The sequence below is a fragment of the Capra hircus genome, chromosome 6 (assembly GCF_001704415.2).
Source record: "Capra hircus breed San Clemente chromosome 6, ASM170441v1, whole genome shotgun sequence".
Taxonomy (NCBI): domain Eukaryota; kingdom Metazoa; phylum Chordata; class Mammalia; order Artiodactyla; family Bovidae; genus Capra; species Capra hircus.
The window spans coordinates 5,813,481-5,840,228 of NC_030813.1; the positions used below are offsets into that span (position 1 = coordinate 5,813,481).

Consider the following 26,748-nt stretch of genomic DNA (forward strand, 5'->3'; position numbering starts at 1 on the left):
CGCTAATGCTTCTTGTGAACTGCTGAAGAAGACAAGTTCTGAATAAGACCGTGGGTCTGGGGGCGTTTGTGTACACATCTCTTTCATCTCATTTTGTTTTCAAGGGTCTGCTCTTTTATGTTTTGATAGGACTGTTATGCTTGTTAAAAACTTTTTAGTGAAAGAGATGGCTATGTTTGAGGATGAGGGAAAGAGGAAAGAGGAAAGAGGAGTGGAACATTCAGATGGACAGAACTGAAGAAAGCACTTGTAAAGCATAGATCCTTATATAAAATTATATATATATATCAATGTGTAAAATGTACATATAAATATAATTATGAAAACATATTTATACATAAATGTGAAAATGTCTTGCTATTGTGATATGACATAATTATAATATTTGTATTTGTGTTTCTCAATGGTATAATAAAGCCCCTTAAAATCTTAAGGCAGCCAGAATTTGGCATAAGACATCAAGATTTCTGTAAAAATATACTTTAATAATACATTTTAAATAAAATTGAATTCATATGCATCGAGTACAGCACCCCTCTGCACTGATTTCTAATCTATATGATATATATGCCCTGAATGAGAATTACATCTTAGAAGAAAGTGGCTGATTAATGTTAAAACTCATTTTATTTCATTTTTGTAACTTTCCTTTGCTTAACGTGGTCAATCTCACTAGACAAAAAATTTCTATTTCAGTGAATAACTAAGGTTATTTGCCTATATACATATGCCTGATTTAAGGGATTCCATCATAGTTTTTCCAATTTTTATCTTAAAAGATTTTTATCAGCTCTCTCATTTCTATTTGCAATGCAATTTTGAGCCTGTTTAGTTACGTGTGTGTGTTTGTGTGTGTGATTGCGTCCATACCTGGGAGTTTGCTTCCTTCATGGCAAGGCCATGATTTTAATCAGGAGTCAAAGGTAAGCATAATACCTAGTACCTATCACCAACAACTCTATTTCAAACATTTTTTGCTTTCTCTTCTCCTGGAGGGCTCTTTAATTGAGCAGTCTTTGTAATTTATACTTGTTTCAAATGGAATATTCAGAATTCCTAGGCAGTGATTCTGCTGGAAGAAACTGTTTTTATCATCTGACTCCTTCTTCAGGTTAGAGTCCTTGTCCCTTCTCTCTCTTGAGTGGTGCTTGCCTACATCACAGCCAGTAGGCTGCCATCTACTCAAAGCCTCTTGGGCATCTGTCTCATTTTGTTAACAGTTGCTGAGCTAATGCTGCCTTTCAAGTTTTACTTTGTTCAGGAATAGTCATGGCAGAGTATGTGGCTTTCTGGACAACATGCTTGACTGGGCAGGGGCATTTTAAGGCAAAAGCCAGCATTCTCCAAGGAGTCTCAAAACAGCAGAAAGCAGGATTCTTGAGATTAGACTTCTGTTGCATAGTGAAGAGAGGTTTTTTTATTTTTAATTTTTAATTTATAAATTTTATTTATATATTAATTTATAATTTTATTTAAAATTACTATGATTTTTTTTATACATGGACCACCCACAAAGTGAGAGGCTGACTGTGACTGCACTGTGGTTCCACAGATCCTCACCCTTTATCAAAAAGGACAAGAATCTCATGGTCCATTGGAGGCTATGAGAAAGGGACAGGGGCTACTGGAATCACCACTGTTAACTCAAAAATTGTTGCCACTCCCATGGACCAAAAAGCATTTATACTGGCCCAAATTCTCCTTTTGAAAGTATAGAAATGCTAAGGAAATGAGTTCTTCAAGTGCCTACTATGTACTACTACTACTACTACTACTACTGTGACACATAGTTTCTTTTTCTTTCCAAGGGCTCTAAGAAAGATTACCAGTGGATCAATTTCGGTGAGAAAAAGGCCTTATATCCACTTTCTGGTAAGTGTCAGGGAAAACCTAAGATGGAGCTGGTTGGGACCCAAATTGCAACTTTAAAATCTCAAAGTAACGGCTGGCCAGTCTTAAGCTTGAATGCCCTTAAGCTGAAAATCTCTTGCAGCATGCATCTATACACGTCTTAAATGATCCTAAGCGCCTGCTCTATCCCAAGCACAGAGAGCACCTCTTCATGCAGCAGCTTATGGTCTATTTGGGAACAGCAGTGTAAATTCTTCTTCTTTACTTTTTCCACTTGGCAAACAGAGTTGTCTTGAAAACAATTGCTTACTTACTCTTTATTTACTCACTTAGGTATGAAAGCAACACAAGCGGGAATTTCTTTTGCTCATACATTATTTTTTATATTCCAGTCTTGACGTTCTCAGTTCCACTTTCTAACCACTAAGTTGTCTCTATTTTGTGATAATCTTCTAAAATCCAGCCATACCTCTGACCTGAAATACATTTATTTAATACCTACTCTGTGCCCACATCTTTTTTCAGCATCATAAAGAAAATGAAATAATCACCCTCAGATGCTTAGATTCTTCACTGACTAAACCACCTGCATGCGCTTTGCTGTTTCTCAAGCTGAGTTCACTAGCACTGCTCTTGAAATTTTTGATAAATAGACTACATCTTTCCTAAAGTAGTTATCATAGCAAGTTAACTACAAATAATAATGCCCATTCTTGGATGAGCAAATCTGGCAGGGTGGTCAGTGAAAAAAGGAGGGATTAAAACAAGGGAAAAGACAAAATCTGTAGTGGAACTTGCAATATAGTCACGGTGACAATGACTTCTGCTAGAAACCTTAGAGCACTTCTTTTAACTTTTCTCATCTGTTCAACAATCCTGTGAGTCTGTTACTCCATCTGAGAAACATTTTCATGTGGTCTGGAGAATCTAAACAACTAAGTTTTTTCTGTGATACGTATATTCCCAGTCTTAGAATACATGGAGTCACCAAGTATAAAGCTAAAGACAAAATCACCTCACCCATTTCATGTGTTTTTCTTGTCTTGTTGACATCCTTGTAAAAGTCAGTCAGCAGTAAATTGAATATTTAAACATATTTAGTTTAATAAAATGTATTAATTTAAATAAAACCATGTAGGTGACAACTTTTAAGCTTAGAACAGCTTCAAACACCATGGCTGGCTCTAAGGACTCCTCAGAGGCTGTCTTTCATGATGCTGCCTCAGCAGTCATTCTGAATGCATTTCTTAACGTGTCCTCAGTTCACAATTATGGATTAGCTCCTGGTTATCCTGGTGACTTGGTTGTATTTTATTACTCTCACAGAAGCTTCTTTTGCCTTAAAGGATGGAAGTCGCTGTGATTCTTGTTCTGAATAGAGCACGGACATTGTGTTTATGCCAGATGTAAAGCAAAAGCAAGAACTCCAGTTGCATTTAATAAATCAGAAACAAAAGAAAAGGAGCTTTCATGCAATTCTTTAAAGATGGAATCCACAGGACAGCACAGGGTCTTAGAGAATTCTGTGGAAAGGAAGCAATCTATAGCATGAAAGAGCAAAACAAATCACTTGGCAGGAACCTCCCGATGATTTCTGGTGTGGTTTTCCACCATGTAAACACTGTTTTGCACTTTACTTCTGGGTTTTCTCAGCCGTGCAGGCTTGTCTCTGATCACTGCCTCGTAGGAAACCCCTTAGAGGGAAGCAGCAGTGGGAGGGAAACATTAAGGCAAACCACCCCACTGCACTCTGCCTGCTGAACTGACAATAGGAAATGGAAAATCTGTTAAACTGACATGTGGGGAAGAACACTGATCAGAGCCATTCTTAACATAATAGTCTGATTATTTTAAAAATATTAAGCACCAATGCTTATTAATATATTTACTTTGATCCTTATGAGTCTATGTGTGAGGGTCAGTGTTTCAAAGGAGGAATGTTAAGGCTAGCACTTTGCCTAAGATGTACAGGTGTAGTGTGTCAAGGCAGAAACTAGAAGGCCACAAATATTCTCGGATGGAAACATGATGAAAGTCAATACTGTGCAATTCACTGATGAATATATACCTTCCAAGCCAAGCAAGGTGTCTAAAAACATTTTTCTTGTTATGTTTTAAACTCTTCTGCTTGGGCACCTGCTTTTTGCAGCACGTCCCCTTGAGAGTGCACATTGTGCTTACTCGGGAGTCACAGCCTTCTCTATCTAGAAGCCCCTGAAGGTCAGCAGTCACACCAGTGTGGCACACTCGCTCACGGTAAGGTGGGTTTGATCACACCATCACCATCGGTCTGAATCTATATTTAGATTTTTCTCCATATAGGTCATGGACATCCTTATAGAATTAAAACGAGAGATGTTCCAGCTACTGAGCTGGTGCAGCAGGGACTGGAGGACTCCACTTCTGCTTCTGCCCTCCAGGAGGCCTTACTGGAGGGGCCCCAAGAGATCCAAGAACAGTTTATCCTGAAACCCAGGCACTCAGCCACGAACCAAGCCTGGAATCAGCAAGGGAAAGGTGAGCCCCTTCCCTTCCTGCAAGTGGCTTCTCTTGGCTCGTCTCTACTCCTGAAAACAAACTCTTGACGTTCAGACAGTTCTCCATGTGGGGCTGGAGGGCAGTAGAGGCAGGCACCAATTCCACCCAGAATCAGGCCCAGCAGGAAGGCTTTTTTTTATATTAAATTCCTTGAGGTAGACAGCATAGCACTTCCTACATATAATTACGTATTCACACATCTGTGTGGCCTAGATGGTAAAGCATCTGCCTGCAACACAGGAGACCTGAGTTCAATCCCTGGGTCAGGAAGATCCCATGGCAAAGGGAAAGACTATCAGCCACACCAATATTCTTGACTGGAGAATCCCACTGACAGAGGAGCCTGGCAGCCTACAGTCCATGGGATCATAAAGAGTCGGGCACAACTGAAAAACTTAAAGACACATACATGCATACACACCCACACACACACCCACACCCACACACACACACACACATCTATGTATCTTATTAAAACATGAGCTTCTTATGGCCTGGGAACACACGTTCCCCATCCCAAGGTTTTGTCCAGTATCTTGGGCCCCTCACAGGAGGTACTTAGATGACTGTGTGGTTTAGATAAAACCCAGAATCTATTCTGGGCTTAGGCTGAAGTGTCCTTGGTCATTCTGGTTAGACTTGAACTCTCTCTCTTTTTTTTTTTTAATGTTAGTATAGTTATTGAAGAAATATGTTTCAAAAAAAAAAACAGTAACTAAACCATTTGCTATTTGCTAGCAATATTAATTTTCTCTCAGTGTATTTTGTAATTATGAAAGTCCAAATGCTCCTGCATATACACTATAAGCATAGAAGGTAAATTAGCAAGCACCTTGGTCAAATATCTATTTATAGAAAATCTAATATTTGGTTTTAACTAGTTTAACTTAGAGTCTTGCAATATAATTCAGTTATCAACATTCTTGTTTTTCCTGTCAGTAAACTTAATGTGCTAGTTCTCTCTGGGGGAAGACTATTTTACTCAATATTTTCCTATGCTTTTGATTTTCAAGAGAAGAGAAATCTTAAGACACTTGTGTTCAAATGTCTGGTATTGTGCCTACTGAATACTTTACTAATACTAATTAATGTTATCATTAGTAAAATGTTCATTCTGATTACTTATGCTGGTTTAAAGTGACCTATGATAAAAGACATATATCAATTAGGTATGTTTTGGGTTGACATGTACACACTGCTCTATTTAAATGGATAACCAACAAGGATCTATTCTGTACCACAGGGAACTATGCTGAATACTCTATAAGAACCTAAATAGGAAAAGAATTTGAAAAAAATAGATATATGTATAATTGAATCATTTTGCTGTACACCAGAAGCCACCACAACATTACTAACCAGTTATACTCCAATATAAAATAAAGAATTAAAAAAAGAAAATAAACTTTCGCAGAAGACAAAAATAGCAATAAAAACTAAACAACATTGTTCAGTTCAGTTCAGCTCAGTCACTCAGTCATGGCCAACTCTTTGCCACCCCATGGACTGCAACACGCCAGGCCTCCCTGTCCACGACCAATGCCCAGAGTTTACTCAAACCTATGTCCATTGAGTCGGTGATGCCATCCAACCATCTCATCCTCTGTCGCCCCTTCTCATCCTGCCTTCAGTGTTTGCCAGGATCAGGGTCTTTTCAAATGAGATAGTTCTTTGTATCATGTGGCCAAAATATTGACGTTGCATCTTCAGCAACAGTCCTTCCAATGAACATTCAGGAATGATTTCCTTTATAATGGACAGGTTGGTTCTCCTTGCTGTCCAAGGGACTCTGAGGAGTCTTCTCCAACAGCACAGTTCAAAAGCATCAATTCTTTGGTGCTCAGCTTTCTTTATCGGAGAAGGCAATGGCAACCCACTCCAGTACTCTTGCCTGGGAAATCCCATGGACAGAGGAGCCTGGTGTAGGCTACAGTCCTTGGAGTCGTGAAGAGTCAGACACGACTGAGCAACTTCACTTTCACTTTTCACTTTCATACACTGGAGAAGGAAATGGCAACCCAGTCTAGTATTCTTGCCTGGAGAATCCCAGGGACAGGAGCCTGGTGGGCTACCATCTGTGGGGTCGCACAGAGTTGGACATGACTGACGTGACTTAGCAGCAGCGGCTTTCTTTATAGTCCAACTCTCACATACATTCATGACTACTGGAAACATCATAGCTTTGATTAGACGGACCTTTGTTGGCAAAGTAATGTCTCTGCTTTTCAATATGCTGTCTAGGTTGCTCATAACTTTTCTTTCAAGGAGCAAGCATCTTTTAATTTCATGGCTGCAGTCACCGTCTGCAGTGATTTGGGCACCCAAAAACATAAAGTCTGTCACTGTTTCCCCATCTATTTGCCGTGAAGTAATGGAACTAGATGCCATGATCCTAGCTTTCGGAATGTTGAGTTTTAAGCCAAAACTTTTTCACTCTCCTCTTTCACTTTCATCAAGAGGCTCTTTAGTTCTTCTTCACTTTCTGCCATAAGGATGGTGTCATCTGCATATCTGAGGTTATTGATATTTCTCCTGGCAATCTTTTTTCTTTTTTAAAAAATTTATTTATTTTAATTGGAGGCTAATTACTTTACAATATTGTATTGGTTTTGCCATACATTGATATGAATCCATGACAGGTGTACATGTGTTCCCCATCCTGAGCCCACCTCCCACCTCCCTTGCCATCCCATCCCTCTGGGTCATCCTAGTGCACCAGCCCTGAGCACCCTGTCTCATGCATCAGACCTGGACTGGCGATCTGTGTCACATATGATAATATTCATGTTTCAATGTTATTCTCTCAGATCATCCCACCAGCAATCCCATGGTGCGTATGCCCAGAAGTGGGATTGCTGAATCATATGGCAGTTCTATTTCCAGTTTTTTAAGGAATCTCCACACTGTTCTCCATAGTGGCTGTACTAGTTTGCACTTCCACCAACAGTGTAAGAGGGTTCCCTTTTCTCCACACCCTCTCCAGCATTTATTGTTTGTAGGCTTTTTTATATCAGCCATTTTGACCGGTATAAGATGGCACCTCATTGTGGTTTTGATTTGCATTTCTCTGATAATGAGTGATGTTGAGCATCTTTTCATGTGTTTGTTACCCATCTGTATGTCTTCTCTGGAGAAATGTCTGCTTAATTCTTTGGCCCATTTTTTGATTGGGTGGTTTATTTTTCTGGAATTGAGCTGCAGGAGTCGCTTGTCAATTTTTGAGATTAATTCTTTGTCAGCTGCTTCGTTTGCTATTATTTTCTCCTGTTCTGAAGGCTGTCTTTTCACCTTGCTTATAGTTTCCTTCATTGTGCAAAAGCTTTTAAGTTTAATTAGTTCCCATTTGTTTATTTTTGCTTTTATTTCCATTACTCTGGGAGGTGGGTCATAGAGGATCCTGCTGTGATTTATATCAGAGACTGTTTTGCTTATGTTTTCCTCTAGGAGTTTTATAGTTTCTGATCTTACATTTAGATCTTTAATCCATTTTGAGCTTATTTTTACGTATGGTGTTAGAAAGTTTTCTAGTTTCATTCTTTCATTCATTCATTGGTTGGCCAATTTTCCCAGCACCACCTTTTTAAAGAGATTGTCTTTCCTCCATCGTGTATTTTTTCCTGCTTTGTCAAAGATAAGGTGTCCATAGGTGTGTGGATTTATCTCTGGGCTTTCTATTTTGTTTTATTGATTGATATTTCTGTCTTTGTGCCAGTACCATACTGTCTTGATGACTGTGGCTTTGTAGTAGAGCCTGAAGTCAGGCAGGTTGATTCCTCCAGTTCGAGTCTTCTTTCCCAAGAATACTGTGGCTATTCAAGGTTTTTTTGTATTTCCATACAAATTGTGAAATTATTTGTTCTAGTTCTGTGAAAAATACCATTGGTAGCTTTATAGGGAGAATCCCAGGGACAGGGGAGCCTGGTGGGCTGCCGTCTATGGGGTCACACAGAGTCGGACACGACTGGAGTAACTTAGCAGCAGCAGCAGCTTGATAGGGATTGCATTGAATCTATAGATTGCTTTGGGTAGTATACTCATTTTCACTATATTGATTCTTCCAATCTATGAACATGATATTTCTCCATCTATTTGTGTCCTCTTTGATTTCTTTCATCAGTGTTTTATAGTTTTCTACATATAGGTCTTTTATTTCTTTGAAAGTGAAAGTGAAGTTTCTCGTGTCTGACTCTTTGCAATCACGTGGACTGTAGCCCACCAGGCTCCTCTGTCCATGAGATTCTCCAGGCAAGAATACTGGAGTGGGTTGCTATTTCCTTCTCCAGGGGATCTTCCCAACCCAGGGATCGAACCCAGGTCTCCTGCATTGCAGGCAGACGCTTTAACCTCTGAGCCACCAGGGAAGCAGGTAGATATATTCCTAAGTATTTTATTCTTTTCGTTGCAATGATGAATGGAATTGATTCCTTAATTTCTCTGTTTTCTCAGTGTTAGTGTATAGGAATGCAAGGGATTTCTGTGTGTTAGTTTTATATCCTGCAACTTTACTATATTCATTGATTAGCTCTAGTAATTTTCTGGTGGAGTCTTTATGGTTTTCTATATAGAGGATCATGTATTCTGCAGACAGTGAGAGTTACTTCTTCTTTTCCAACCTGGATTCCTTTTATTTCTTTTTCTGCTCTGATTGCTGTGGCCAAAACTTCCAAAACTATGTTGAATAGTACTGGTGAGAGTGGGCACACTTGCCTTGTTCCTGACTTTAGGGGAAATGCTTTCAATTTTTCACCGTTGAGGATATGTTTACTGTGGGTTTGTCACTATGTTGAGGTATGTTCCTTCTATTCCTGCTTTCTGGAGGGTTTTTATCATAAATGGTTGTTGAATTTTGTCACAGGCTTTCTCTGCATCTATTGAGATAATCATATGGTTTTTATTTTTCAGTTTGTTAATGTGGTGTATTACATTGATTGATATGTAGATATTGGAGAATCCTGTATCCCTGGGATAAAGCCCATTTGGTCATGATGTATGATCTTTTTAATATGTTGTTGGATTCTGTTTGCTAGAATTTTGTTAAGGATTTTTGCATCTATGTTCATTGGTGATATTGGCCTGTAGTTTCCTTTTTTGGTGACATCTTTGTCTGGTTTTGGTATTAGGGTGATGGTAGCCTCATAGAATGAATTTGGAAGTTTATCTTCCTCTGCAATTTTCTGGAAAAGTTTGCATAAGATAGGTGTGAGCTCTTCTCTAAATTTTTGGTAGAATTCGGCTGTGAAGCTGTCTGGTCCTGGGCTTTTGTTTGCTGGAAGATTTCTGATTACAGTTTTAATTTCCGTGCTTGTGATGGGTCTGTTAAGATTTTCTATTTCTTCCTGTTCAGTTTTGGAAAGTTATACTTTTCTAAGAATATGTCCATTTCTTCCAAGTTGTCCGTTTTATTGGCATATAGTTGCTGATAGTAGTCTCTTGTGATCCTTTGTATTTCTGTGTTTTCTGTTGGGATTTCTCCATTTTCATTTCTAATTTTGTTGATTTGATTCTTCTCCCTTTGTTTCTTGATGAGTCTGGCCAACGGTTTGTCAATTTTATTTATCCTCTCAATGAACCGGCTTTTGGCTCTGTTGATTTTTTTCTATGGTCCCTTTTGTTTCTTTTGCACTTATTTCTGCCCTAATTTTTAAGATTTCTTTCCTTCTGCTAACCCTCGGGTTCTTCATTTCTTCCTTTTCTAGTTGCTTTAGGTGTAGAGTTGGGTTATTTGTTTGACGTTTTTCTTGTTTCTTGAGGTAAGCGTGTATTACTATGAACCTTCCTCTTAGTACTGCTTTTACACTGTCCCATACATTTTAGGTTGTTGTGTTTTCATTTTCATTCATTTCTATGCATATTTTGATTTCTTCTGTGATTTGTTGGTTATTCAGAAGCATGTTGTTCAGCCTCCATATGTTAGAATTTTTAATAGTTTTTTTCCTGTAATTGACATCTAATCTTACTGCATTGTGGTCAGAAAAGATGCTTGGAATGATTTCAATTTTTTTGAATTTACCAAGGCTAGATTTATGGCCCAGGACGTGATCCATCCTGGAGAAGGTTCCGTGTACACTTGAGAAAAAGGTGAAATTCATTGTTTGGGGCTTGAAATGTCCTATAGATATCAATTAGGTCTAATTGGTCCATTGTGTCATTTAAAGTTTGTGTTTCTTTGTTAATTTTCTATTTAGTTGCTCTATCCATAGGTGTGATTGGGTATTAAAATCTTCCACTATTATTGTGTTACTGTTAATTTCCCCTTTCATACTTGTTATATTTATAATTGTTAAGTCTTCTTGGATTGATCCTTTGATCAGTATGTAGTGTCCTTCTTTGTCTCTTTTCACGGCCTTTATTTCAAAGTCTATTTTAACTGATATGAGTATTGCTACTCCTGCTTTCTTTTGGTCTCTATTTGCATGGAATATCTTTTTCCAGCCCTTCACTTTCAGTCTGTATGTGTCCCTTGTTTTGAGGTGGATCTCTTGTAGACAGGATATATAGGGGGCTTGTTTTTGTATCCATTCAGTCAGTCTTTGTCTTTTGGTTGGGACATTCAACCCATTTACATTTAAGGTAATTATTGATAAGTATGACCCCGTTGCCATTTACTTTGTTGTTTGGGGTTCGAGTTTATATACCCTTTCTGTGTTTCCTGTCTAGAGAAGATCCTTTAGCATTTGTTGGAGAGCTGGTTTGGTGGTGCTGAATTCTCTCAGCTTTTGCTTGTCTGTAAAGCTTTTGATTTCTCCTTCATCTTTGAATGACACCCTCACTGCGTACAGTAATCTGGGTTGTAGGTTTTTCTCTTTCATCACTTTTAGTATGTCTTGCCATTCCTTCTGGCCTCAAGAGTTTCTGTTGAAATATCAGCTGTTATCCTTATGGGAATCCCCTTGTGTGTTATCTGTAGTTTTTCCCTTGCTGCTTTTAATATTTGTTCTTTATGTTTGATCTTCATTAATTTGATTGGTATGTGTCTTGGGGTGTTTTGCCTTGGGTTTATCCTGTTTGGGACTCTCTGGGTTTCTTGGACTTGTGTGACTATTTCCTTCCCCATTGTAGGGAAGTTTTAAACTACTATCTTCTTGAGTATTTTCTCATGGCCTCTCTTTTTGTCTTCTCTTCTGGGACACCGATGATACAAATGTTGGGGTGTTTCACATTGTCCCAGAGGTCTCTGACGTTGTCCTCATTTCTTATAATTCTTTATACTTGTTTCCTCTCTGCTTCGTTTATTTCTACCATTCTGTTTTCTACCTCACTTCTCCTACCTTCTTCCTCTGTTATTCTACTGCTGGTTCCCTCCAGAGTGTTTTTGATCTCATTTATTGCAGTATTCATTATATATTGACAATTTTTTATTTCTTCTAGGTCCTTGTTACCTTTCCTGCATCTTCTCAATCCTTGTCTCCAGGCTATTTATCTATAATTCCAATTTGTTTTCAAAATTGTGGATCATTTTTACTATCATTACTCTAAATTCTTTTTCAGGTAGACTCCCTGTCTCCTCCTTTTTCGTTTGGTTTGGTGGGCATTTATCATGCTTCTTTACCTGCTGAGTATTTCTCAGCCTTTTCATCTTGTTTAGATTGCTGTGTTGGGTTGGCCTTTCTGTATTTTGGCAGCTTGTGGTTCCTCTTTATTGTGGAGGTTCCTCACTGTGGCTGGGGTTGTGCGGGTGGCTTCTCAAGGTTTCCTGGTTAGGGAAGCTTGCATTCATGTTCTCTTGGGAGGAGCTGGATTTCTCTCCAGAGTACAATGAAGTGTCCATTAGTGAGTTTTGAGATGTCTATGGGTTTGATGTGACTTTGGGCAGCCTGTATATTAAAGATCAGGGCTATGTTATTGAGTTCCTGCAAAATTTGTGTGGTATGTCTTGCTCTGGAAATGTTGGCTGTTGGGTGGTGCTTGGTTTCACTGTATGGAGGCTTTGGGATGAGTTCTTCTATTAATGTTCCCTGGAGTCAGGAGTTCTCTGGTGTTCTCAGGGTTTGGACTTAAGCCTCCTGCCTCTGGTTTTCAGTCTTATTCTTACAGTAGTCTCGAGACTTCTCTATCTGTACAGCACCGATGATAAAACATCTAGGTTAATGATGAAAAGCTTCTCCACAGTGAGGGACACCCGGAGAGGTTCACAGAGTGAGACGGAGAAGAGAAGAGGGAGGAGGGAGATAGAGTTGACCAGGAGAAGAAGAGGGGGACTCAAAAGGGGAGAGAGCAGGCTAGCCAGTAATCAATTCCCTGTGTGCTCTCCACAGTCTGGACCCCTCAGAGAGGTTCATGGAGTTACACAGAGAAGAGAAGAAGGAGGAAGGAGACAGAGGTGACCGGGAGGAGAAAAGAGGGATTCAAAAGGAGAGAGACAGATCCAGCCAGTAATCAGCTCCCTAAGTGTTCTCCACAGCCCGGAACACACAAAGAGATTCACAGAGTTGGGTAGGGAAGAGAAGGGTGAGGTGGAGATAGAGGTGACCTGGTGCACAAAAAGGAGAGTGAAAAGGGGGAGAGAGCCATCAAGCCAGTAATCACTCTCCCAACTAAAAATGGGTAGAGATTGGGTTCGTAAAGGTACAAAATTGACAACAAATACCAAAAAGCACAGATTAAAAGTCTAGAGTCAACGTGACACTCCCCAAAATAAAATATTTAAAAAAAAAGTCACAAAAAATGATAAAATATATATATGAAGCTTGTTTTAAAAATAGGGTCCTTTTTTTTTTTTGCAAGGTAATAGTAGGTTATAAAAATGAAAATGAAAGGAGTACTAGAGGACTTAAAAATTAAAAAAAAATTTTTTTTAATACAATGGTAAATATATATCTAGGAATTTTTCTGGAGCTGTTGTGGGCAGTGTGGGGTTAGTTCAGTTTCAGATACCTCCTTGATCCAGCTTATACTTCTCAAGATCTATAGGCCCCTTCCAATGTAGTCAGTGCTAACTACAAGGTTTGAATCTGTTGCATCTGTCATTTCCAGAGCGGTTCCCTCTGTTTATTTTAGCTTCTTCTGTTTGCTGGTCTCTTCAGTGTCTAATTTCCGCCCTGACATAGGGGATCGAAGGTGGTCACTCATTTAGGCTAACTGATTCAGTCGTGCTGTGGGCAGGTTGGAACACTGCAAACAAATATCACTGGCGTATGCTCACAAGGTCCCGGCCGCACTGGGTTTGCCCCCTCTCACGGTGTGTGTGCTTTCCCAGTCTACACTGCTCAGGCTCCAGGTTGCTCTGCCTGGAACTGTCTGAGGTGGGCCCTGGGTTGCGTGCACTTCCCAGGTCTAAGCCACTCAGGTTCAGGTTGCTTCTCAGGTACTCCACAAAGGCTCAGACTCGGTTGGACCTGCCTCTTGTGCACTTTCCCGGTCCGAGCAGCTCAGGCGACCAGGTGCTTGGCGAGCACAGTCACCCCCAGGTGTGGTGCGTCTTATCACCTCCTCCATCCCAGCCACTCGGTTTCCTGGGTGTCAGCAGGTGTGCCTGTCTCAGGTAGGCCATGTGTCTCTTCTGGGGAGCTGATCCCTGGATGCAACCCTCTCGGCGGATGTCAACCACCCAGAATCCTAAGAAGTCTTGGTTAGCAAATGAGAGCCTGCTTGCAGTTTTGTAGAGAATGCCCCTCTGGGGCTGAGATTGCCCCTTTCTGGCTCTGGCTGCCCCCGCCTGCCTCCCTGTCTCCAGCCAGTGCACAGCCAGCTAGCTCTCTGGTGCTCAGTCCTTTGTTCTGTGAGTGGGCCAGGAAGTGCCTTAGGTTAGGGCTTTTCCCAGGATAGTTCTCTCTCTCTCTTTTTACTTTCTGTCTGGCTATCCCACAGTTGGGGTCAGATTGCCCTCAGGGCATTCAGGCCAGGTGCCTACAATGCAGCCTGCACCTCCCTGTTTAGCCCCCCCCCCCCGCTTGCTGGTGGTAAATGTGAGTGTCTGGACTACTTCTCTGCTGGAAGTTGCTGTTAGGCACGTAATTGGTGGGTTTTATTTATTTATTTAGCATTCCTCCCCGTTATGTTGCCCTCTGAGATTCCAAAACTCCTCACTGACCTGCCAGTGAGAGTGTTTCCTGGTGTTTGGAAACGTCTTCTCTTTTAAGACTTCCTACCCAGGACAGATCTCCGTGCCTACCTCTATTGTCTCTCTTTTTATCTTTTATATTTTTTTCTTACCTCCTTTCGAAGACAGTGGGCTGCCTTTCTGGGTGCCCGATGTCCTCTGCCAGCATTCAGAAGTTATTTTGTGGAATTTGCTCAGGCTTAAATGTTCTTTCCATGAAGCTGTGGGGAGAAAGTGATCTTTCCATCCTATTCCTCCACCGTCTTAGGACCGCCCCTGAGACTTGAACTCTGGATTCTACCTCCACAGCAAGCTCACTTTCCATTCTGCTTCAGACCCAGGTTGCAAATGGAACTGGACTGAATGTTTATATGTCTGTATGTTTGTTTTAAAATCTTTCCTCTCACAATGATCCCTGATACCACCGCAATTTTGTCTCATGGATATTTCTTCATCTGAATAAAATGTCTGACTATTTAAGGATGTATTCGGGCCAGAATAGAATTTCTACTGAAAGTATTTGTCTTCTTATAGTTGTTATTCGACACCCACAACATTTCAAAATTTCACTTCTTAACGTTCAAACCCTAATTTGAGCATGAGGAAACACCAACCTAAATCTTGCCAGGACTGTTTAAGAAAGATGAGGTTATAAAGTTAACCTTTTTAACAGTCCCTGGCAACCCATTCCAGTATTAATATCCGGGACATCCACAGACAGGAGCCTGACAGGCTATAGTCATGGGGTCTCATTGTTGGACACGACAGAACACATGAGCACCATACTTTTCATGGCTATACTATATATTTTTCTTGGTCACAGAGCCAACAAGAACTCTAACACCAACCAATGTACATAACGAAAGGTCCATCTAGGCCTGAAAATAAAAGTATAGGGCTTAATGTCTATTTTGCTTTCTGACTATGTTTTTAAATGAGCTGGACGTATAGCTTTGTAGCAACTAATAGAGTTTTCTTCCTACGAATATTCTTATTAAAGCTGAACAATGAATGAATACATTTGGAATATATGAATACCTGTGGGTAGCTTAGAAATAAAAGAATCAGGTCAAGAGTAGGGAAACCAGGGTGCATAAAGCAACTCAACCCATATAAATGTGTGTTGTTTTTTTTTTTTTTTACATTTCTACATATTATTAGGAGAATCTCTTGCTGAATTTATGAATGCATTTGCTTTCTTCATTATCTCCTTTTAAAATGATGGCAGTATGAATGTCAGGGCAGGAGGAGCCTAAGGCAAAATGATGGCATTCCTCTAGGAATGTACACCTTCTGGAGGCTGCAAAATCAAATGGAGAATGGGGGTCGAGTCTGCTTGGGGGGAGGTGACTGATGTCTAGGCTGCCTTAGGCCCTTTGAAGGAGGGAAATTACCTTTATTAAGGCTGCTATGTGCCATGTCTTGTGATGAGTAGTACATGATGTTATGTAGTCCAGTGAGGTGTAAGTAGCATCATTTCTGTTAAGTCTGAGCAAAGTGAAGCTCAAACAGTTTTAGGCAACTTATCCAATTAAGAGGCAGAATAGGAGCCTTCTAGTTCTCTCACCCAGCACCACAAGTGGTTCAGTCCCTTGAAAGGACATGGTGATGTACTCTCTATGTCTCAGAACAGACAAGAGGATGGGCATTTTAAAATATCTGGTTACATTCTCCTGTTGATTTTTCTACAACTTGGCTCCTCTGTTGACTTCTTTAGCTGGTTATTTAAGCAGGTTATTTAAGGAAATATTAAGCAGGTTTATTGAGCAAATACCAGGGAAACATGCTTAGCTGGGCATGAGAAACTCTGAACTCCATTTTTCATTGCTGATCACTCTCTTTGAAAAGCCCTTCATCTGCATTCCTTTGACAGGGGCTGTTGGTAGTTAACATTCATCTTTAGGTTAGCTGAGTGAGGTGTTACACAAAAATGGCCAACTGTAATCAAAGCACGTAGTCTGCATTTAATGACTACTTCCCAAGACCCTGAGGGCAGGAAGTCATCCTTGGAGCTGACTGAGGTGTGTGACCTCCCAGAGGAGAGGTCCAGAGGCTGACTGAAAAGCAGGATCAGGCAGGATGTCTCATGAAAGGTGATTCTTTTGATGGGAGAAAATTGGGCATGACTGGTGTTCAGAAAGCCAAACAGGTCATTGAACCGAGGAAGGAAACTTACTACAAAAGTAAATGATAGTTCTATTTGCAATTTTTTAAGGAATCTCCACACTGTTCTCCATAGTGGCTGTACTAGTTTGCATTCCACCAACAGTGTAGGAGGGTTACCTTTTCTCCACACCCTCTCCAGCATTTATTGCTTGCAGATTTTTGGATTGCAGCCATTCTCACTGGTGTGAAATGGTATGTCATTGTGGTTTTGATTTGCAGTTCTCTAATAATGAGTGATGTTGAGCATCTTTTCATGTGTTTGTTAGCCATCCGTATGTCTTCTTTGGAGAAATGTCTATTTAGTTCTTTGGCCCATTTTTTGATTGGGTCGTTTATTTTTCTGGAATTGAGCTGCAGAAGTTGCTTGTATATTTTTGAGATTAGTTGTTTGTCAGTTGCTTCATTTGCTATTATTTTCTCCCATTCAGAAGGCTGTCTTTTCACCTTGCTTATATTTTCCTTTGTTGTGCAGAAGCTTTTAATTTTAATTAGATCCCATTTGTTTATTTTTGCTTTTATTTCCAGAATTCTGGGAGGTGGATCATAGAGGATCCTGCTGTGATTTATGTTGGAGAGTGTTTTGCCTATGTTCTCCTCTAGGAGTTTTATAGTTTCTGATCTTACATTTAGATCTGTAATCCATTTTGAGTTAATTTTTGTGTGCGGTGTTAGAAAGTGATCTAGTTTCATTCTTTTACAAGTGGTTGACCAGTTTTCCCAGCACCACTTGTTAAAGAGATTGTCTTTACTCCATTGTATATTCTTGCCTCCTTTGTCAAAGATAAGGTGTCCATATGTGTGTGGATTTATCTCTGGGCTTTCTATTTTGTTCCATTGATCTATATGTCTGTCTTTGTGCCAGTACCATACTGTCTTGATGACTGTGGCTTTGTAGTAGAGCCTGAAGTCAGGCAAGTTGATTCCTCCAGTTCCATTCTTCTTTCTCTGGGCATACACACCGAGGAAACCAGAATTGAAAGAGACACATGTACCCCAATGTTCATCGCAGCACTCTTTATAATAGCCAGGACATGGAAACAACCTAGATGTCCATCAGCAGATGAATGGATAAGAAAGCTGTGGTACATATACACAATGGAGTATTACTCAGCCGTTAAAAAGAATTCATTTGAATCAGTTCTGATGAGATGGATGAAACTGGAGCCAATTATACAGAGTGAAGTAAGCCAGAAGGAAAAACACCAATACAGTATACTAACACATATATATGGAATTTAGGAAGATGGCAATGACGACCCTGTATGCAAGACAGGAAAAAGGACACAGATGTGTATAATGGACTTTTGGACTCAGAGGGAGAGGGAGAGGGTGGGATGATTTGCGAGAATGGCATTCTAACATGTATACTATCATGTAAGAATTGAATCGCCAGTCTACGTCTGACGCAGGATACAGCATGCTTGTGGCTGGTGCATGGGGATGACCCAGAGAGATGTTATGGGGAGGGAGGTGGGAGGGGGGTTCATGTTTGGGAACACATGTAAGAATTAAAGATTTTAAAATTTAAAAAAAATAATAAAATAAATTAAAAAAAAAAAAGAAGAGGATGTTAACCAACATTTGGGGAAGTGAATATAAGATAAACTACTCTGGAGAAGAATTGGATTTCAAAAGGGTAAAAGTTATAAAACGTTCCCTGCAGCCAAAAAAAAAAAAAAAGTAAATGATAACCAACTGCTGGTTGATTTGAATCTTAAATATTTTGGCTTTTAAAAGGAGATCTGATACCGGAATCCACTGATAATACTTACCATTAGGAAACCTGTATAACTACAGCTTAAGTGCCTCATGACACAGGGCAAAGGGAATAGATAGCACTGTCTGGGGAGTACTGTCACAGGGAGAATCACCCCTGAGTCGGATCACGCCTCTAGGTTTGCAGAATATGGGGAAGAAGAACATGTTAACACCACAAGGATGCAATTAGCCTGTTTCAGAGTGTGGGGAATTCTATATAACAAATGGTTCAGTTTCTCTCTTTCAGCCTCTGCCATGAACATGCTGCTGAATGTAAGTGGTGGAAATAGGCTAAATAAGCTAAACTACTACTACTGAAAATCTCTCTTCTACATTTGATTCAGACAAGAAGACAGTTAGTAAGAGTTCTGTCAAAAACTGGGCCTTCTGGTGTCGCTCCAGGACTCGCGAGGACACCCAACACCCACCTCTACCACCCAGAAAGCAAAAACAGATCTTTGGAGCTCCTTTTGAGGACGTATGTGACAATGACACCCTGCCCACCCCAATTCTGGTAGGTCTTCTTTTGGTTTCTGTAACCTTCCTGAGGAGGGGAGTTCTCAGAGATCAAGTGTTCTCTTCCCAATCTACTCCACATGAAGAAGTCTGGCTTTGTCCGATAAATTTCACAATGTTATTTCAAAGAAAAAGATCTGATTTAGGTACTGCAGAGTCAGAAGGCAAATACAAAATGAAAAGTTACTCTCATCCATTCCACCGATTTCAACAAAGACCCATCTATACCAGCTCAGACCAGTTAACATGGACTCTGTGAGGTAAGGCAGTCAGAGAAGGAGAGGTTGAGAAAAACAATGAGACCTGGCACTTTAAGGATCACCTTTAATGAGGTGAGACAGGGCAGCAGTCAGATTAGGGAGCTGCTGCCCTTACCCAAGAAGAGGAAGTCTATATAGGCATGGATGTGGAAAGCTACTGTCTTAAGGGCGCCCGTTCTTTTGCAAGGTTATTCAGAGTAGCTATCTCTTAAACAGCTGGGGCAAGGAATTTTGGAGATCAGCCAGAGGCTGGGACCGAGTGGGAGCCGGGCGTAATCAACCCAATGTCCATTTTTTTCTTTGGGTGAGAGAGCTCTTGGTTTTGCATAGAATGGTGGGGAGGATCTGGAGGGGAGTTTAACTCCAGGCTATTTTGAGCCCTGTACCTTTCCTCAGACTCTGTGTGTAAGAAGCTCTGAGAGTCCACCTCATCCTCACATTGTCTCCTGGTCTCCTCCCTTGAAATCCACACTATTCTCAAGTCTCCTTCAGCTGAGTCTGTTCCCCTATGACTCAAAAGGTCTCACAATTATTTGATATGTAACTCAAGTGTTTAAGCATAAAGTAGGCATCCTCTGGCAAAGATGAATCCTTTGATCCTGCCAGAATGTGTCAAAAGAGAGTCACAGAGTTTGGACTGTGCTATATCAAGCTAGTGTATTGAAGTGTAAGCATGAACTCTTGTTCACTGTCCACTCTCTCTCCAAGCACTACACTAGATGCAGGGAATTGTATGCTATATACGGAGAAATTTATCATAGCAGTTATGTGCTAGCTACTACCCCAGGCCTTGCGCTTTCACAGAAAATTTAGGCGGTGGCCATGACTATCACCACCCCCACTTCATAAATGAAAAACAAAAGAGCCTCACCCAAGAATGTGCTATGCCCGAAGTCACACAGTGGATGAGGAGCATAACAGATTCCACAATCCTTGAAACACCTGGCTCCAATATCTGTTATCTCTCTAACTTTGCAGACAGCAGAGGACCTGAAAATACAGGAAAAGGAACTAGAAAGGCTGATGAGAAAGGAATGAGATCAGAGGAGGAGGAGCCTGATTAAGCCTGAGTTTGAGGGGAGGGAATACAGGAAACAGAAATGAATGGGGTGGACAGTCCCTGGAAGGGGAATAAACAAATGGCGCATGAATATGGCAAAAAGATTTCCACACTCAGGGAAGAGCATCTATAATAGGGAATAATGAGAAAGCAGCCGTGAAGGAGAGGGTGACTCCTCAAAGGCCTCAAAGCAGAGACAGTTAATATGGCAAATTCACTGAAACAGAAAATCTGACTACACAAGTGTTTAAAATGTTTCAGTGTATGACTCAAATCGATTGTTGGGTAGGAAATATATTTACAGACACTGAAGTAAAAATTTCAAATTGACTTCGGTGCTGTTCTAGAACTCTACCCTCATATACCACAGCTCTGTCAAAACAGGAGCAAGCTTGTGCTCTGGGCTTCTAGATAGGAAATGTCCCACAGTTTTCTTTTCTTTCCTTCCCTATAGGAGATGCTTTCCTTTATCAATCAAAAAGGGCCGTTCACAGAAGGCATCTTCAGAGAACCAGCCAGTATAAAATCCTGCATAGCCCTAAAGAAGAAACTCAACGCTGGACACAAAGTGAACTTGGATGATGAATCCGTTCTCGTAGTATCGTCTGTCTTAAAGGTAAGGAAAGTTTGAGCATCGTCCACACACAGAGTCAATCTAAAGCTGTATGACTGGTCCTTCACTATGAATATCCAAGAAGCATAATAGGCATAAGAGAGGAAGGATGTGAAACGTGGAAAACACTTCACAAAGTCAAAATTGAAGGAATGTACCTCAAATGTTATGAGCCCCATATATTAGATATTTTCCTTTTTCATTGCACATCTCGGTCCTCCTGAACACTCCATGCAGAAGAGGAAGAATAAATTTCAAAATACCCACTTACACATTGATCGTTTACCAAAACAAGCTTCCAGCTTTGGATGACTTCCTCATCACCTTCCTAATGAAGGCAACATTTCCAAAATAAAATTCATATTAAGCTTTTGGAAACAGTTAACAGAAGTAGTTTCCCAGGTGGCTCAGACAGTAAAGAATCTGCCTGCAATGCAAGAAAACGGTTCTATCCCTGGGATGGAAGGATCCCCTGGAACAGGGACTGGCATATGACTCCAGTCGTATGGACGGAGGAGTCTGGCAGGTTATAGTTTATGAGGGGGCCCAGAACTGGACATGGCTGTGGCAACTTAGCATGGATGCAAGACAGATGTTTACTCACTGTGGTAAACTCGTGTGTGTGTCTGTGTGTGTGTATTAGTCGCCTAGTCGCATCCGACTCTCTGTGATCCCATTGACTGTAGCCCAGCAGACTCCTCTGTCCATGCAACACTCCAGGCAAGAATCCTAGAGTGGGTTGCCATGCTCGACTCCAGGGGATCTTCCTGCCAGGGATCGAACCTGCCTCTCTTGCATCTCCTGCATTGGCAGGCAGGTTCTTTACCACCAGCCCCACCTGGGAAGCCCATTTGTCTTACAATGAATCAAAAAATGCTTAGTGAGGCCCCCAAAATCTCTGATCACTTCATCATCCTTCCTTCCCCTGTCTCTCAATGCCGTTTACTTTAAAATTAGTGTAGGGATGACTCCATCATTTGTTCCACCTTTTCCTCCTTTATTCTCCCTTCCCATCTTTAACAACCTTTGTTAATATCTGTACGTTTAACCCATCACCCTAGGTTACAGTTACATGGTAACCAGTTTTACTATATGCCCCATCTTATAAATCTTATTTTTAAAGTGAGTCCAACAGTCAAAATCAGTTTGTAATTAGGAAAAGTTCCATCAATTTATACAAAAATAGACTGAGGTTGAAATGATACAGCTAAATCACAAGCATGTAGTTAAATTTCTACCAGGGCGATAACAGAACAGAAAAAAAAATTAATCAATCCATCTTGGAACTTGTTAGCAGCTATGAAGAAAACTATATTGATACAGTAGGTTATTAAAATTATCTTAGAAACTAAAGAACATGTGGTGTTTCCTTGTCCCCTGTTAATGTTCGATTGTATGATAATAGCAACAGTGCAGATATGACTTAGAGGTGAGCCCTAGTACACTTGCACCATCATAATACACACTAGGTATGCAAATAGCAAGTAGAGTGCTACCCTCTATAAGGTGCACACTTGGAACTGATTTGATTTGTGAGTAAGTGTTACTAGGCTCTTGCCTGTTTCCATGCTATAAGCGTACAGGTCTTAGACAATCCCAGAGTTTTGTCTTCCTAAAGTTGATTGATCTTGGTGGGGAATCAAACTTTGCACCTCTGGCCTTGAGAATACCATACGTCCAAGCAACCACAGAGGTGGTCTAAATCAGAAGTGAATACATCGTCAGAACCATATTGAGTTTTCCATTAAACTGTCTATAAACAGAGGGCCAATTGCAAATAGCCACAGCATATTCCGTATGAGTCATGTCCTGGCTTAACCACAAAGGGCCTGCTGCACACCCCCAGACTCCCAGAAGCCAAAGCCAGATGAGATGGTTGAATGGCATCACCAACTCAATGGACATGAATCTGAACAAGACCGAATTGATGGACAGGAAAGCCTGGTGTGCAGTCCATGGGGTCGCAAAGAGTAGGACAGGACTGAATGGCTGAACTGAAATGGAGTGCTTCCTCCCTCCCAATACACTGCGGACACTCCGTAGGAAGCATATTGAAAACCTAATGACCATGATTGGGTACTGTATACCAATCACAAGAAAAAGTATGAGAGCACTGAGACTCTGTACGTTATCTTCATAGTCTATCCACAGTACTCATGAGTGCCGGACACAAACAGCAGCTCAGTAAGTACTGAAACAAGTGAACGCTGACAGGGTTATAATCTATGGCTGACAGTTGCCATAGAAACACTGCCTGAAGCAGATACTCTTCAGAGAAGTCAGGCTGTATATTAAGACCAGTGGAAGCAAGTTGTGCCTTTGAAACTGGCAAGGCAATGCAATCATTTCCCCTCAGGCTTGCACAACAGTTTACAACTTCATCCATTTTAATAGGCCCCATTCTATCATATTAAGACTTGGTCATCAGGATAAACTTTCCAGGCCTCCACTTTGGAAGCTTACATTTGCATATTCTATCCCACAGGTGTGAAGTTGCCATGTATGTAAATTTTCAGCTTCCTCTTTGGGGAGGATATATTCCATTCAAAGAGTTGCAAGGGTAACGTGTAGTTTACCCATTGGGGCTATTAGTTTATTTCTAACACCTGCTGCTTAAAAGTCTGTAGAACTGAACTTTTATATGGTTTTTTTTTTTAACAAAAGAATAAGATCGAAGCGATTTCGATACTAGCTTTTTCCCAAAGAGCACACATACCTCCGGTTTCTCTTAATATGTGTATAAGAGCATGTAGGGGTGTAGTTTTGTTTTATTTCAGAACTTCTCTTTCTTGAATTCAGAGCAAGCACTGTGTCTGAAGTAAACAAACAAAATGGGTATGTGCATTTCTTTTCAGGAAACAAATAGGATTTCGGGTGAGTTATCACCTGACCTTCCAGTCTGTACTAATGTGTTAACATGCACACAAAGAGTAAGCTCCAGGTGATAGAAGGAGCTGTAGCCTCATTCTCACCACAGCCTAGACTCTACTTTTAGGCTTCTAATTTTAGCTGGGGAAAATCCAACCAGTACTTGGAGTGTGCAAGGCTGTGGAGAATCACAGCCAAGCTCTGTGTGAATCAGTCTGCGTGGCTGTGAAGGAATTGCGGACTGAATTGAATTTTTCAACTAAATATTTTCTTTCAATTTCTCCATTGAACTTATCATAAAATAATATATATTTTTCTGATCTACATAAGGATTTTCTTCGAAATATCCAAGGAAGCATCTTTTCAGCCCATCTCTATGATAAATGGCTTGCTGTTATTGATCAAGGGAATGAGGAGGAGAAAATAACTGCGACCCAGAGGTAATGCTGCACTAATTACTCAACTCTGAGAAAACACAACCAACATACTCTTAGGAAAATATCAGCTTATAGTTTACAGCTGTGTCCTCTGAAATAATGAGCAGTATCAAGTGCTTTCACTTGAGGATACCCCTGGAAGCCAGTTTGAAGAGAGATGCATGCCTTATTGGCGACACTGTGTTTTTCTCCTAATCTTATTAACATGGAATGCTTGACCATTTTACACCTTCTGAATACGTGAAACTGTTGGAGATGAAATCCACTGGCATAGAAAGAGATGATAAAGAACCAATCCGCCAGGGGTATGATCTTAAATACAAACACATAACTAACCAGAGTAGGGCTTATCTGGTTCAGGAATTAAAATCAGTGAAACATTTTTGTATGCATTCATACCTGGCACTGTGAGAATGGACTGTGTACATGGTAGAAAAAGAAGTACTGTGTTCTCTGTATTTCCACTTACTAAGCAAAATGACTCGCTTTATTCATAAGTGCTTTTTCTGTCATTAGGCTTGTAGACCAGCTACCTAGAGCCAATGTAGTGTTTTTGAGATACCTTTTTGGAGTGTTACACAACATTGAGCAACATTCTTCATGCAATCAGATGACACCTTATAATTTATCCGTGTGTCTCACCCCAAGCATCCTTTGTCTGCTTAATTCTGGAGGCTCAGCATTTGAAAATGTCACCAAAAAGGTAACAAGATCTCTCATTTTATGCCTTGTGGGGCAGAGTCCCCATTTTGAACCTAAGTCTGTGGTATTAACGCTAGTGAACCAGTGTTTTAAAGTGCACATTTTAATTACACCGCCTTGGAGTGGCAGAGTCCTACTCTGGTTGGGCATGGGAAGGTGTCTTTTAACTGGGAACAGCTGAGTCACTTCTCCCTTGCCATCCAAGGGATTAAACAACAGAGAGGTAAGAGTAGGACGATATGATAGAAAAGAACCTGGCTTTGGAACCGGAGAGCCAAGGTTCAACTCTCAGCCTCATCACTGAGGGTGTAAGAGCCTCCAAACTGTGAGTTCATCATTACACAACCATTACAAACCCAATACATCTGGTCCCTGTCGGCACATCTTAGGCAGCCTGGGCCATACGAGCACCCGAGGCTCCACACACGCTGGCCGCACTCTGCCAGTTGTGGCTCATTCAGGAAAATACTTGGCTTCTATTTTGTCTCCACTAGAGGATGAGGAAGCTAGTAAAATATTTCAGAACATCCTAACAGAGCCATAACATGCCTAATAAGATCACAGCTCTTCTCCAAGCTCCCCTAGACAGCAAGTGGGAGGCAAGGCAAGGTAGATAGACAGACAGACAGACATGTTTTCTCTCCAGATGCTTTCTGCCTTCACAACCTCCCTCCCGCCCCCCACCCCACACAGAAACCTCTGCTACCTAACTTTCAGATATTTCTTCATTGAAGTGAATTTCACAATTTGTGTGTATTTGAAACTTAATAAGTTTTAATAAGATGCTATATATAAATTCCTTATCAATAAATCTAGAAACATTTTAATAAAACTAAATAAAACTTAATAAGAGAATATGCACTTTTGTCCGAAATATCCTATGTGGGCTACTTGCAAATAATCCTAGTTTTAAGCATGTAAGCATCATTACAAAATTTTAGCTATTAAACCAGCCCACATATTATAACTTCAGCCCAATAATTAAAAGAATGTTAATGTTGGTGCCCAAGGTACTCTTGAAAGTATCGGTTATTTCTTAGAAAAAACTGATGTTATATATAATATATATATCCATATATACATATATTTAATCAAGTCTGAATTTTTCTCAGACATCTTTTGCATTTTGTGTTAGAGCCCAGATTCATGTATTTAATGTGATTTACTATTACGCCATATGTAAAGTAATACACCATTTTTTTTGCCCCATTGTGTTACAGGTTTCTCTGATACAATTCCTCATTGAAAACTGTCTCAAGATATTTGGAGAAGATATCACTTCTCTCTTTGGAGAGAACTCAGTGAGTTGTGAGAACAGTGATATCACTGATAACAGTGAGATTTCAGGTAGGTGAATAATGTAACTGGCTTTGATGCAAAAGACAGCAAGGCTGCCAGGGCTCCATGGGAGATCCTAGAGCCCAAATCACATTGTGAGGGCAGTAATTTCCATCTGCTCCAAGACATGGGAAGTTTCCCGCTTGTGAGATCAAAGAAAGGATAACACTGTTCTGATTTCGAGAAGCAACTAGTACAGCTTTAGGAGACATCACGGTTCAGTTGAGTTCAGTTGCTCAGTCGTGTCCGACTCTTTGTGACCCCAAGGACTACAGTGACCCCGAGTCCTTGGGGTCGAGGACTGCAGCGTGCCAGGCCTCCCTGTGCATCACCAACTCCCGGAGCTTACTCAAACTCATGTCCATCGAATCGGTGATGCCATCCAACCATCTCATCCTCTCTCGTCCCCTTCTCCTCCTGCCTTCAATCTTTCCCAGCATCAGAGTCTTTTCCAAAGAGTCAGTTCTTCACATCAGGTGGCCAAAACAGTGGCGTTTCAGCTCTAGCTACCGTGAGATTGTTGTGTTTGGGGTGGCCTTTCTGTATTCTGGCAGCTTGTGGTTCCTCTTTATTGTGGAGGTTCCTCACTGTGGCTGGGGTTT

The 26,748-nt window shown here is 40.7% G+C and overlaps 1 protein-coding gene across 1 annotated transcript; it reads left to right on the plus strand.

Moving 5' to 3' along the window:
* On the plus strand, window positions 16,551–26,163 carry LOC108636257 (rho GTPase-activating protein 20-like). Its single transcript, XM_018049902.1, has 6 exons — window positions 16,551–16,611; window positions 18,697–18,866; window positions 20,643–20,804; window positions 24,000–24,109; window positions 24,623–24,809; window positions 26,029–26,163. The coding sequence occupies exons 1-6, from the start codon at window positions 16,551–16,553 to the stop codon at window positions 26,161–26,163; spliced, it is 825 nt and encodes a 274-aa protein (XP_017905391.1).

Coding starts and splice junctions, on each gene's coding strand:
- LOC108636257 (XM_018049902.1), top strand. CDS start 16,551: ATGACTGGTGTTCAGAAAGCCAAACAGGTCATTGAACCGAGGAAGGAA. Junction 18,867..20,642: donor CCCTGCCCACCCCAATTCTG/GTAGGTCTTCTT, acceptor CCTTCCCTATAG/GAGATGCTTTCCTTTATCAA. Junction 24,110..24,622: donor AAAATAACTGCGACCCAGAG/GTAATGCTGCAC, acceptor TTCTGTCATTAG/GCTTGTAGACCAGCTACCTA.